At 50.6% G+C, this 11,980-nt stretch overlaps 3 protein-coding genes across 3 annotated transcripts; 2 read left to right on the top strand and 1 right to left on the bottom strand.

Moving 5' to 3' along the window:
• Positions 1-64: 64 nt before the first annotated feature.
• Positions 65-3,521, top strand: NCS57_00814600 (NACHT domain-containing protein; the record flags this gene model as incomplete). The annotated part of the gene is made up of 3 exons (XM_053057973.1): positions 65-1,076; positions 1,132-1,954; positions 2,003-3,521. 3 exons carry the CDS (start codon positions 65-67, stop codon positions 3,519-3,521), a joined length of 3,354 nt encoding a protein of 1,117 aa, XP_052911804.1.
• A 353-nt stretch (positions 3,522-3,874) lies between these two features.
• NCS57_00814500 (Abhydrolase-3 domain-containing protein) lies at positions 3,875-5,008 on the bottom strand (the record flags this gene model as incomplete). The annotated part of the gene is made up of 4 exons (XM_053057972.1): positions 3,875-4,088; positions 4,136-4,495; positions 4,546-4,902; positions 4,950-5,008. The coding sequence occupies 4 exons, from the start codon at positions 5,006-5,008 to the stop codon at positions 3,875-3,877; spliced, it is 990 nt and encodes a 329-aa protein (XP_052911803.1).
• Positions 5,009-5,358: 350 nt separating this feature from the next.
• NCS57_00814400 (Fungal-trans domain-containing protein) lies at positions 5,359-11,677 on the top strand (the record flags this gene model as incomplete). Its single annotated transcript, XM_053057971.1, has 10 exons — positions 5,359-6,100; positions 6,898-7,221; positions 7,288-7,718; positions 7,783-7,956; positions 7,993-8,604; positions 9,279-9,334; positions 9,538-9,914; positions 9,964-10,500; positions 10,551-10,941; positions 10,990-11,677. The coding sequence occupies 10 exons, from the start codon at positions 5,359-5,361 to the stop codon at positions 11,675-11,677; spliced, it is 4,332 nt and encodes a 1,443-aa protein (XP_052911802.1).
• Positions 11,678-11,980: the final 303 nt, after the last annotated feature.

Below are 11,980 nucleotides of genomic sequence, written 5' to 3'. Positions count from 1 at the left end.
CCAGAATACAGAGCCGCTGGCTTATCTACCGTTATCCCGCGCCTCTAGGGACAGAAGAGATGCCATGAATCAGCTCCCTCAGCCAGAAGAGTTGAAGGCAGTCCCCTCCCAAGACATAACGGTAGTCATATTTTGCGCCCTTGCTATCGAAATTACCGCTGTCAAGTTTACCTTGGATGAGCGATTGATAAGCCACCCAGTGATCTCCGGTGTAGACTCGTTTAACTACTCTTACGGCCGCATAAGGGATCACAATGTCGTTCTCGCTCGAGGAACACAGATGGGGCCCGTAAATGCCGCGGCATGCGCCGCCACCGTTATCCAACAGTTCCCAAACATTCGATTTGCCCTGATGATTGGTATTGGAGGCGGCATACCGAGTCAAACCCAGGATATACGGTTGGGCGATATCGCCGTCGGAATTCCTGGCGGCAGCCACCCTGGAGTGCTTCAGTACGACTTTGGCAAATACGAACAAGACGGGTCATTCATCCTCAAAGGTTGCTTGAACAAGCCCCCCTCGATCCTGATAAATGCATGCCACCGTCTGGAGGAATATGAGGAAGAGATGGGCTGGAGACCACACTATGTCACCCTGACAGCCATTGGCAAGAACCATGGACGCTATAAACGGCCAGCCAAAGATGATGTTCTCTTCAAGGATGAATTTCATCACGTCAATGCAAGCGGAGATTGCAGCGAGTGCGAGGCTTTGGGTAAAGAGAGTGTGGTTTTCCGCAAACCGCGAGATGAGATTGACCAGTCATTGGTCCATCTAGGCCTCATTTTGTCCGGAGGTGGGGTTGTGAAGAACCCAGAGGATCGTCGCCGTCTATGCAGGGGCAACGAAGACGCGATTTGCTTCGAGATGGAGGCAGCTGGCATCGTGGACCAGATCCCTTGCCTTGTCATTAGAGGAATATGCGATTACGCAGATACACACAAGAACGACGATTGGCATCGATATGCCGCAGCGGCCGCGGCGGCATACGGCAAGGCCGTCCTCACGGAGATCACTGGACAGGAAGTGAATGCGGCTATGAGTCTCCAAGATCTTATGCAAACACTCAAGAGCGGTAAGTAATAGAGCCCCCCGGCACCTCTTTGCAGGTTCTGAGCATGCCATGACAGTGGAGGGCAAGATTGGGGAAGTAGGTGAACATGTCGACAGCCTGAGGGAGGGGATTAAACAGCAAGAGGTCCTGGATTGGCTAGGACAGGAGGGCTGGCGACACCCGCAAGACAATTACTTCACAAGATGCGAGCCAGGAACAGGCAGATGGTTCCTCGACTCCCCTCAATTCAACGAATGGCTCACAGGAGCCGAGACAACGTTGTTCTGCCAAGGCCTACCTGGGGCTGGGAAGACTGTGATGGCTTCCCTTGCTATTGACCACTTACGGCGCACCTCACATGAGAAGACATTCGTCATTTTCATGTATTGCGACATTGGAAAACGAGAGCAACAGAAGGTGGTCCACGTCCTCGCAAGTTTACTGAGGCAGTTAATCGAAGCAAGCCCGAGCATGCCAGAATGCGTGCTACGTCTCTATTCAAAGAACAAAGGCAGGCAGCTTGGCTCGGTATCAGCCCAAGAGTTTACAGATGCCTTGATTGAGTCCACCCTTCTCTTCTCGCGCGTCTATGTCGTCATTGACGCACTCGATGAATGTGAAGAGGTCTCAAATCTCTTGCCCGAGATATTCAGAATGCAACAAGAGGTCAAGGTCAACGTGTTTGTGACTTCTCGGCCTGACAAGAGAATCGAGGCCATGTTTGGCCAGTACTTATCCCTCGAGATTCGCGCATCTGACGAGGACGTGGGCCGGTATCTAGAGAAACGCATAGCCCGGCACAGAGTCATCAAAGATGAGGGTGGAGAGTATGCGGCAGCAACAAAAGCAACGCTCCGAGAGGCCGTGAAGGAGAGGATCAGGCAGGTTTCCGATGGAATGTGAGTTGAAAATCCCCTTCCTCATGGCGTTTGCTAAGTCCTTTTTAGATTTCTTCTTGCTCGATTTCACATGGATTCCGTCTTGGAAATGACGTCTCCCAATCGGATGAGAGGCAGCATCGAAATGTTGCCCCAAGGCCCTGCCGCCTATCGAGAGATCTACCTGAAAACTGCCAAGCGAATCGATAATCAACCAGAGGAATATCGTACACTTGCTAAGAAGACTTTAATATGGCTTGTCTGCGCAATGCGGCCAATCACCGTGTCAGAACTTCGAGAGGCTCTGGCCATCAAGATCAATACCTCGCGCCTTGACCATGATGACTTCAGCAGCACCGAATCCATAGTCGAGGCGTGTAAAGGCCTGGTAGCTATCGGAAAGGATGGGGTTATTCAATTGCTTCATCACACAGCGCGGGAGTATCTGGATTCTAACTTTGGCTGGCTCGAGGGGTCAAGTATCAGGGAGCTTACCGTGACTGGTGGCAAAGCGAGGAGTCTTTCAGTTGAAGCAGTTGAAGCGGTTGAGAGACCAAGGGCCACGGCGCAACACGACATCACTTTGAAATTAATCACCTATATCTCATTCGACACTTTCGAAACGGGGCCCTGCACCGGATACCACCATTACCGGGAAAGAGAGAAGTCGAACAGACTCTACCGTTATGCCAGTTGTCACTGGGGCGACCATCTCAAGTCCTGTGGTCCTCATGTTTCTGACATTGTGGACCTTGGGACCGGCTCACTCTTAACTCGCCTGTTTGGAAGTAAGAAGAAGTCGGGATCTTTAATCCAAGCTTACTTCAATGGCGACTCTCCGTCCTCGAAACTGGCTGAGATGAATGGGGACTACCTAGAAGGGTTCACCAGCCTCCATCTCGCGGCATCTTGCGGTGTCGAACCCTTGGTTACCGCTATCCTCAAGAACCATCAAGTAAACGCCAAAGACAGTCTTGGTCGAGCTCCACTGTCTTACGCAGCCGAGAAAGGCCATGTTGAAGTAGTGATTCGTCTGCTTCAAGCTGGTGCGCACATCGAAACAAGTGACCAGGAAGCCCAGGCACCACTTGCCTATGCTGCACAGTGGGGCCAGAAGGAAGTGGTCCGATGTCTTCTAGAGGAGAATGCGGACACTGAAAGGAGGAACCTTGAGCGCAAGACCTCTCTGATGTTGGCCGTCATGGGAGGTCATCACGCAGTCGCGGACCTCCTGATTGAAGGAGGCGCCAACATTGAAGCAAGAGACTCTCGGTACATGACGCTGCTGAACTGGGCGGCCGAGAACGGCCGAGCCAACGCTGTGGAGTATTTGCTTCAAAGGAATGCGAGAACGGACACAAGAGATCTGCGTTATCGGACACCGCTGATTCAAGCAGCTGAAGGTGGCCATATCGACGCCGCGCGGCTGTTGTTCAACAGGGGTGTTGATATCGAAGCGAGGGACTCTAGGAAATACACGGCGCTCCTTGCAGCGGCCAATAAGGGACATACCAACTTAGTTGAGGGTCTTCGATCTTGGGAGCGTCACCAAGGTCGTGAAGGAAACACTTCTTCAGAAAGGGGATGACGATGTTGAGCCAAGGACTGAATCTGGAGAGACAACACTGATTTAGGGCGTTGCTCAGCGGGAACGCCGGCCAATAACTTGTTTAATTCTAATACGACAACGCTCGAGGAAGCGATGGTGATGGAGAGGTTGGGAACGCATCAATCTGGTCCTGCAGACCGGTGTCTATTACTGTACTGAACGCACGAGCCGACATACCCCAGCGTCTTTTGGGAGCGGAGGCGAACCCCAATCTGGGCTCTCACAAGCACCACGCGAGTTTAGACTCAGTCTGTATTTCGAGTCCAGATGCCTACTCAATCTTGTCCTTGGCTGCTACTTTTCCATGGTTTCTATCATAGCTTGCGGGAACCTCAGCCCTCGACGAGCCACCCTTTAGTGACAAAGTCCAGCGCCTCTGAGGCGAATGACTCCCAAGCACTTTCGTCAAAGTCAAACGCATGATCTTGGCCAGGGCAGACATCGAATCTCAAAATTGTCTGCGGGAGCTTCTCGCGGACAAGATTGATAAACTTGTAAGTTCCCCTAATTGGCACGGTCGCGTCATCATCCCCATGCATCAACCATCTGTGTTTATGTTAGCTCGAGTTGATTCGCAAAGTCCATAAGCTCACATCCTTGGAGGCAGCCTCTCGCTAGCCTCGATTCTCTCCAGTGGAAAGAATTCCCTCCTGTTCAGACCCTTGTTGTCAAAAATGTCTGACGCAAAGATGCCAGCATGACAAGCTGCAATTGGAAAGGGAATCCTGTCCAGCCCGTCTTTGGAATGAGGCGCCTTGCGGGTCTCCTCGATCCAAGCCAGTGTCTCTTCCTTGGATGGCATGTCCTTTAGGTCTGCCCGAAGAATGGTGGGCTCATCAGGTCCTGGGCCCTCGACGTACACCTTGTCCCTGGGATCCAAAAAGGGATAAACAATTGCGAGAGTTCGAAAATCGTCAGGGTGTGAGAGAGCGAGCTCTGTCGCACAGTAGCCACTACAATTGAGGTTAGACAATAATTACATGCTATTAATGAAAAGTCTTACCCAGCTGAGCCACCAGCGAGTAGTGTGTGCGAAAAGTCAAGAAAGTGGCCGGTAGCCTTGGTCTCGAGGATGCCGGGTAGCTTCAGCTTTGTCCACTGCCAGCAGTCTTCAAGATCCTCGAGCACATCGGCCACGCCATTTTCAGAGGGCAAGAGGCGGTGATCAGGCGATACAATAATAGCCGAGTGCTTGAGAGCTAGCTTGTCAACCCACTTCGGGAAGAAGGCAGGGAACAAGCCATACCCGGTGACGAGAAATCCACCGTGGAGGTGATAGATGACGGGGTGGGAGCCTGGCTTGAGAGTTTTGGGGATCAAGACAGCAGCCTTAATCTCATGGGACGAGACAATCTTGAAACTTCATGGTGTTAGCTGCGGTAAAGAATGCTCGAGAGTGTTGCTCACGTCTCTTCAAAAATGTTGTACGAGTCAAAGATTGACTCGTCAGTCCAGTGGGTGGCCATGTTGTTAGGGTTGAAGTGAGTTATGGGTAAGTGTGTATGATCTTGAGATTCATTTTCGTCAAATTTGGGATATAATAGAAGTATATATACAATTGTTTATCTCAAGAAACACTGGGCTTTGAGGCGGAACATGATGCTCCGCCTTAGAAATGTGTGGATTAATAAGGCGGATGATGATGATCCGCCACATGCAAGCATCTCTCCACTCAACTCCAACGGAATCCCATGTTCCGAGACACGGCACAGTCGATGAATAAGAGGGGTTCTGCAATAGGATTGAAGTATAAAATTTGGTAAATATTTCCTGTTCTCTCATCATTCAAACAATTCATTCAATCTCGTTTATCATCATGCATTTGGCTTCACACACTTGGATGCGCCCAGAACCTCTGGAAAAGACTCTCGAGCGGCTCAGTCGCCTTGGGTACACTAGCATCGAACTAGCTGGCGAGCCAGATCAGTTCCCCGTCGAAGAAACGCGCCGTCTCCTCAAAAAGTACAACATCAAGTGCTGGGGCACAGTCACCATCCAGCAGGGAAAGCGAAACTTGATCGCTGCCGATGCTCAGCAACGACGGGACACAATCAATTACATGAAAGATGTGGTGACACTGTCAGCAGAGCTGGGAGGACAGATCGTCACCATCGTCCCTGGAAATGTTGGCACAATTATCCCCACCTCAACTCCAGAGAATGAATGGAAATGGGCTGTTGAAGGCCTCCGCGAAGTGGCCGCATTCGCAAAGGAAAAAGGCATTCGAGTTGGACTGGAGCCTCTCAACAGATTCGAGACGTACTTCCTCAACAGGACAAACCAGGCTCTCGCTCTCGCTGACGAGGTTGGATACGATGTGGGAATCGCGTTTGATCCCTTCCACCTGGCGCTCGAGGAGAAGGACCTCTTCGCTGCCATTCGAGCCTGTCGATGTCGCATTGTAGATTTCCACGTGGGAGATAACAATCGCCTTGCTCCTGGCGATGGATCACTCGATTGGCCCAAGATCATGGAAGCTCTTGTCGACGCAGGATACGATGGAGCTTTGTCGGTCGAATTCATGCCGTCGATTGACCGTACGCCGGTTGGAAAGTTTGGTATAGCGCAACTGGAAACGAGCAACTTGGAGGTCACGGCGGATCATCTAAAGTTTATTATTGATCATGGATCTGGGTTGCTCTCGGAGAGCTATTACACTGAGCTGTTGAGACGATCTGCTGAGACTCTTTCCCCTTATATAAAGAAGTAGGCTTTTAGTATGGTAAAATTGACAATGTGGAAATACCTTCAGGTGAGCTGAGTTGAAAAGATACAAGAAGTGAAATTGGAGTTGTGAGTGCTTATATTGAGATCACTGTCATCAGATTACAAATTATTTCAAAGTAGTGATATATCTCTATAACGAAAGAATACTAAGACATTTGCATGGCTCTATTATGATTTTCTCTTGGCACCTTGCCTTATCCGAACACTCACTCTCCCCGCACTCGGCAACAAAGAACACTTACCACTGAGCAAAACTAAACCCGCCGCACCGCTTCTGCAATGTATACGGCTTTCCTATATTGTGCTACTACCCCGAAACGGCAGTTTTCTTCCTCTCTCTGGCAGGGTTCCAGGCTCGCCCGTGATATATTCTTAAACCGTTCGAAATGTCGTCAGCAAATCGATCCCTGGCCAACCATCAGGCGTCGTCACTTGTCCACAGGACAACCGACGGCTCAACAACGGCTTGCAATACCCCAGAATTCCCCGACTGGAGCCCACCTGCGATGCCGCCCTTGCTCTGAGCTCAGGATCAGCCGTCTAATCGAGCTTGCCCAGCAAGCGGACGAGGTTTCGCGGTACCCTTTTCCCGAGAAGAGCTATTACAATCATCACAACTCTTTTCCAGAACTCTACCACTCTGCCCAGTCTGGCTGTGACTTTTGCAAGTTCATCGTCGACTGCTATAAGGAAACCCTGATTGAAGAGGCTGGGCAAGCCGAGGGAACCCTACCCGAGAACGGGCCTACTGGCTGGATAGACACTGAAGATGCCGCTAATCAGTCACTGTTCGTGATGTCAAGGAGACCGGCAAGTTCTCCTGTTAAAATCGCCATTGGTGCGAGCCACTTGATTTTCAAGAACAAATTCAAAGATGCCGAGGTGTTTGATACGCTCATGGTTGAGGTTGATGATTTCCCTTTACTCCAGCTCAATCTAATCGCACCTCGAGGTAGGGCCAGGCCCTCAAGGACACCTGCAAACCCCTAACCAAAGCTTGCTAACACTTTCATGATAGACGAGGCTGCTACGATCAGGGGCTATCGGGTTGGTCGTCACCACATTGATCCTGATCTGGGATCCTCTGCCAATCTTAACATTGCCAAGGGCTGGTTGAACGATTGTCGACATTCCCACGCCGCCTGTCACTCTACTGAGACCTCTTACCTCCCGACGAGAGTCTTGGACGTAGGGACACCAGGGGAGCCACCGAGTTGCCGACTTGTTGAGACAGATGGGAGACGGGGGAGGTATGTGAGTCTCAGTCACTGCTGGGGTGGCGAGATATCGCCAAAACTGACGACGCATACATTGCCTGGCTTCCTCGCCTCAATTCCTATTAAGGCTCTTCCAGCCAGTTTTCAGGATGCAGTTAGAATCACAAGGAGTCTTGGGATGCGCCATCTCTGGATTGACGCTCTGTGCGTATTGCAAGACTCCCAAGAAGACGTGAGTAACCCTACGGGACAATCTGTGGTATGGTATCTGGGGATGCTAATTTAACGCGATATAGTGGGCACATGAGTCAAAAGTTATGGGTGATATCTATCGAGGCTCGGCAGTCACACTTTGCGCTATGACATCCACCGGGAGTCGTGACGGTATCCTCAAGAAGGCAAGCCAGCCTATTCCAACACCAATCTACCTCAGGGTCTTCCCAGACAGAGATGACGTTGCTACTGTTTCGGTAAGCAGAAGAAAAAGCAATGAAAACACGTTTCAGAATCTTTACTACACCTCTGCTTGGAGCCAACGTGGCTGGACCTTTCAAGAAAACGCCTTGTCTCTACGGTCACTCTTCTTTGATGATCGTCAAATTTACTGGAAATGTCCAACACACTTCCGCTCTCTTGACGGTCTCCCGAGCGGAGATGCGCTTTTTCCGTACCTCTCCCATCTCAAGCCCCTAGCACCGGTGTTGCAACCCAGCATACCAAGAAAAACAGACCTTGCCGATATCAACGAGATAAAATCAGGCTACTATCAGCTTGTACGCGACTACAGTGACCGGGTATTCACGTATGACTCAGATAAGCTACCAGCATTCGCCGGCTTGGCCCAAAGATTTCTTCCCGTCTTTTCTGGCGAATATCTTGCTGGCCTCTGGAGCTCTGACTTTGCCCGCGGGCTTGTCTGGCGAGCTAGCAGTGGTCTGAGCTGCCACCATGTCCGGCCATATCGTGCGCCGTCATGGAGCTGGGCTGCTATCAACGGTGCAATGATGTACAGCACAGTCGGTGGCGACTGGAAGGATTTGCTAAGCCTCATTAGCTGGGACATTCGACCCGTTAGCGGCTTCAATCCTTTCGGTGAGGTTTCTGGAGGGCATGCCACCGTGAGGGGTCCAACAAAGCCGTTTCTTAGAGGCTGGCAGGTTACGCATGGTGAAAAGCCACACGTTCAAATGGGCATTGCCATATTTGACGATCCCGTGTCCTCTGAATTCAATCGACGGCCTCTCACCTCCGTGCCAATCTATACCATTGACAGTTATACCATGTGTCCACTCCCCTACCCCAGGCGGCAGGAGATATGGGCAAGGGGATCTGCCGCCCACGGGCCATATGAGTATTTGGCTCTTGCAGTGGGCAGTAGTGATGGAATCATTCATCCTCATATCCATGGGCTAATACTGCGGGCGCCCGGTGGTGCGTTTGAAGACGGGGCAGAGAGAGTGGGGTACTGGGTGATATTTCCAAGCGAGAAGCAAGAGAGGTGGACAGATCGGACACTGAAGCTGATTTAGGAGGCTGAGAAGATAGTATGGATTGCTTTATTTATAGGAGAAACAAATATCCTAATTAACTGACTTCTCTAACCTTTTCGCACGTAGGTATGTGTATTTTGAAGAATCATCAGTCCTGGAGAATTTTGCACGTGCGTTTTTACGAAGCTTAACCTGCACCCTGGTCTCTCTCGCCAGCGGACCATCTTATTCCTTTCACCACACCCGACGGCACATCATTCTCCGCTTTCAAGTGCCAACCACTCTCATACTAATGGCCACAGTCCACAAGCGAGCTCAGCGGACTTCTAATGCCTGCGACTTTTGCCGAAGAAGAAAGGTAAGCCCAATTACTAAGCCCTGCCACCCTCCATTTCGGTCAATGCTAAGTGAGCGATGCTAGCTGGGATGTGACAATGCGAAGCCGAAGTGCGAGAATTGTCAAGGAAGAGCTATTGAGTGCACATACACCAAGAGGATCAAACAAGCTAGGTACGCGTTCTCTTGGTGTGGATTAGTTCATCCGCTGATACTGCTTTCTAGGCCCTCCAACGCTCGCATTCACACCCTTGAAGAGGAGAACGCTCAACTTCGCGAGTTGCTGAGGCTACAAAGCGTAAGCTTGAACAGGGAACAGCCATCGAGAACTTCTCAACCCTCCTTGGACGATCCTATCCTCGTCCCAAATCACCATGATTCCACTTCCGACACTACCCACGTGTCAGAGACTGTCGATGGTCCTCACCACGACGTATCTTTGTCTCATTCTGCAACTCCAGATGAAGCAAACCAAACTCCCTTCCACGGCCCTTCGAGCGTCGTTTTTGAGCCAGAATCTCCCATGCCTGCCCCCGGCGGCACAGTTGAGTCATTTAATCTTGTCGCGAAGAATCAGCTTTTAGCTGAAACGACGAGGCAACGTATGTCACCTGAGAATACAGTAGTGATTTTAGCTAACTCAGACCGTAGGCCAATATGAGATCATCAACTTGAAGTCGGGAAAGCTCGACTTTGGGGGCATCGATCCCGTCCTTGGCATACAGCTCCTTTCAAATTTCTGGAACCGCCAACACTACGCAGGTTCCATCGTTTATCGACCAGCCTTTATGAGAGACATGGTCTGCAAGGGTCCCTACTACTCAGGTTTATTACTCAATGCCATCTTGTTTGCAGGCTCAAAGTATTCAGATGACCCTGCAGTGCGAAGCAACGCCAGTGACAAGAACTCGGCAGGACGACCCTTTCGCGCCAAGTTTGAGAGGATTCTGCACGGTTCACAAGTTTTGTTCAAGAGCCGAGTAACTACCATCCAGGCTCTTCTTATTGTCGCTGATGCGCTCTTCTCTTGGTGTGATGAGACGAGTCTATCGTGGCATTACATGGGTCTCGCCATCAGCATGATTGTTGATCTTGGTATCCACATCGATGGCGCTGCGAGTGGCAAATCAGCAAACTACACACCAGAGGATACAGAAGTGCACCGGAGAGTGTTTTGGGCAACCTTTAGTATGTCATTGCAGTTTTGTGGGAATACCGTGTCACTGACCAGTCAATAGCCCTTGACAAAGTGCAATCGATATATCAAGGCCGACCTGCACGACTACGAGAGGCCGATAACCGCGTGCCAATTCAATTTCTTGACGAGTATGAAGAACTTGAAGAGTTCAACACCAATACTTACTCAGAACGTCCGGCACAGTTGGGTTGTCCAACATACAGCGTCTCGACCTTTAAGCAGCTTTGCAAACTCAGCATCATCATGGATCGAATTCTGTGCAACCTATATTCAGAAAAGAGTTGTTCTAGGGACCCTCAGGAACTTTTCGATGCTTCGAATTCCCTTCATAGTGAGTTGAAGCGCTGGAGGAGTGAGATGCCTGCACACTTGCTTGTGCATCTGAACAACCCTGGCAACTCAACAATCCTCCCCCACACGCTGTCCTTACTGTAAGATAGCCTCTGAAGCGCACATGACAGGTTTTCTAATAATTTTAGGGCCATGTACAACTCTCTGGTCATCTTGCTGCATCGACCCTTCGTCTCCGACGGCCACCTCCAATCTGTCTCATCGTCCGCAGCACGAGACGCGTTCTCTCACTGCGCAGTAGCAGCCCTGGAAATCCACCACATGCTCCAAGTCTACAGACAGCACTTTTGTCTCAAATCAGTGCCTTATTTCGTCTCGTATGCTACATACGTCAGCGCCACCATCCACGTGCGCATGGCCGCGCAAAGAGGCCCCGAGTCAGGGGCCCACAAGTACCTTCGAAGCTGCCTGGAGGTTCTGGGGGAGCATCAGGCTAAGTGCTTCGCTCCAAGACGGACAATGAGGGTCTTGCTTGCGATTATGGATCGTTTGAATGTCCATGTTGGAGACTTTTCGGCTCTCGCCACTTCAAGTTGTCAAGCTGTTGAAGCTGCCCAGCTTGTCGAACCCCCCTCTAGCCAACAGACACTTCAGGCTTTGGACCCCTCAGAACAGCTACTAAACGACCATCAGGGCGACTTGGACCTTATTCTGACAGATTTGGACATGGATGAGATTATGAAGACCTTCAATCTTGCCCCGGAAGTCCAGCCCGTGTCCATCAACGAGGATCTCAGAGCGGAAAGACTCCTTCCGAGCCAAGACGTACTCCCCCTTTCCGATGTATTATTCGGCTTTGATTTCAACACAATTTAACCATCTCAACAAAAGAACATGCCTAAAATAGGATCGCATTTTTGTCGCAGTCTAATCGCCCCTTGAACCCGTCGTCAGTCCCATACCCACACCAGACCAGGATCTGGCTGACATCCCGCCAACAGGGGTCCGATTTCTTGGCATTTCTATTATCCTAATCGGGAATGGCCTCATCCTGTGTTAGTGACGCTGTCGCCGTTCAGGAGTCGTAAATGACGCGTTGCCATGGCTATTTCTGGTTGCGAGCTGTTGCATTTTTGTCTTTAAAATGAGGGCTTGGTACTCTTTTCTTGGAATTTTCTT

The sequence above is a fragment of the Fusarium keratoplasticum genome, chromosome 6 (genome assembly GCF_025433545.1).
Source record: "Fusarium keratoplasticum isolate Fu6.1 chromosome 6, whole genome shotgun sequence".
In the NCBI taxonomy this organism is placed as follows: Eukaryota; Fungi; Ascomycota; class Sordariomycetes; order Hypocreales; family Nectriaceae; genus Fusarium; species Fusarium keratoplasticum.
The sequence above is the reverse complement of the archived record's forward strand: the minus strand, read 5'-3'. Positions and strand labels throughout refer to the sequence as shown.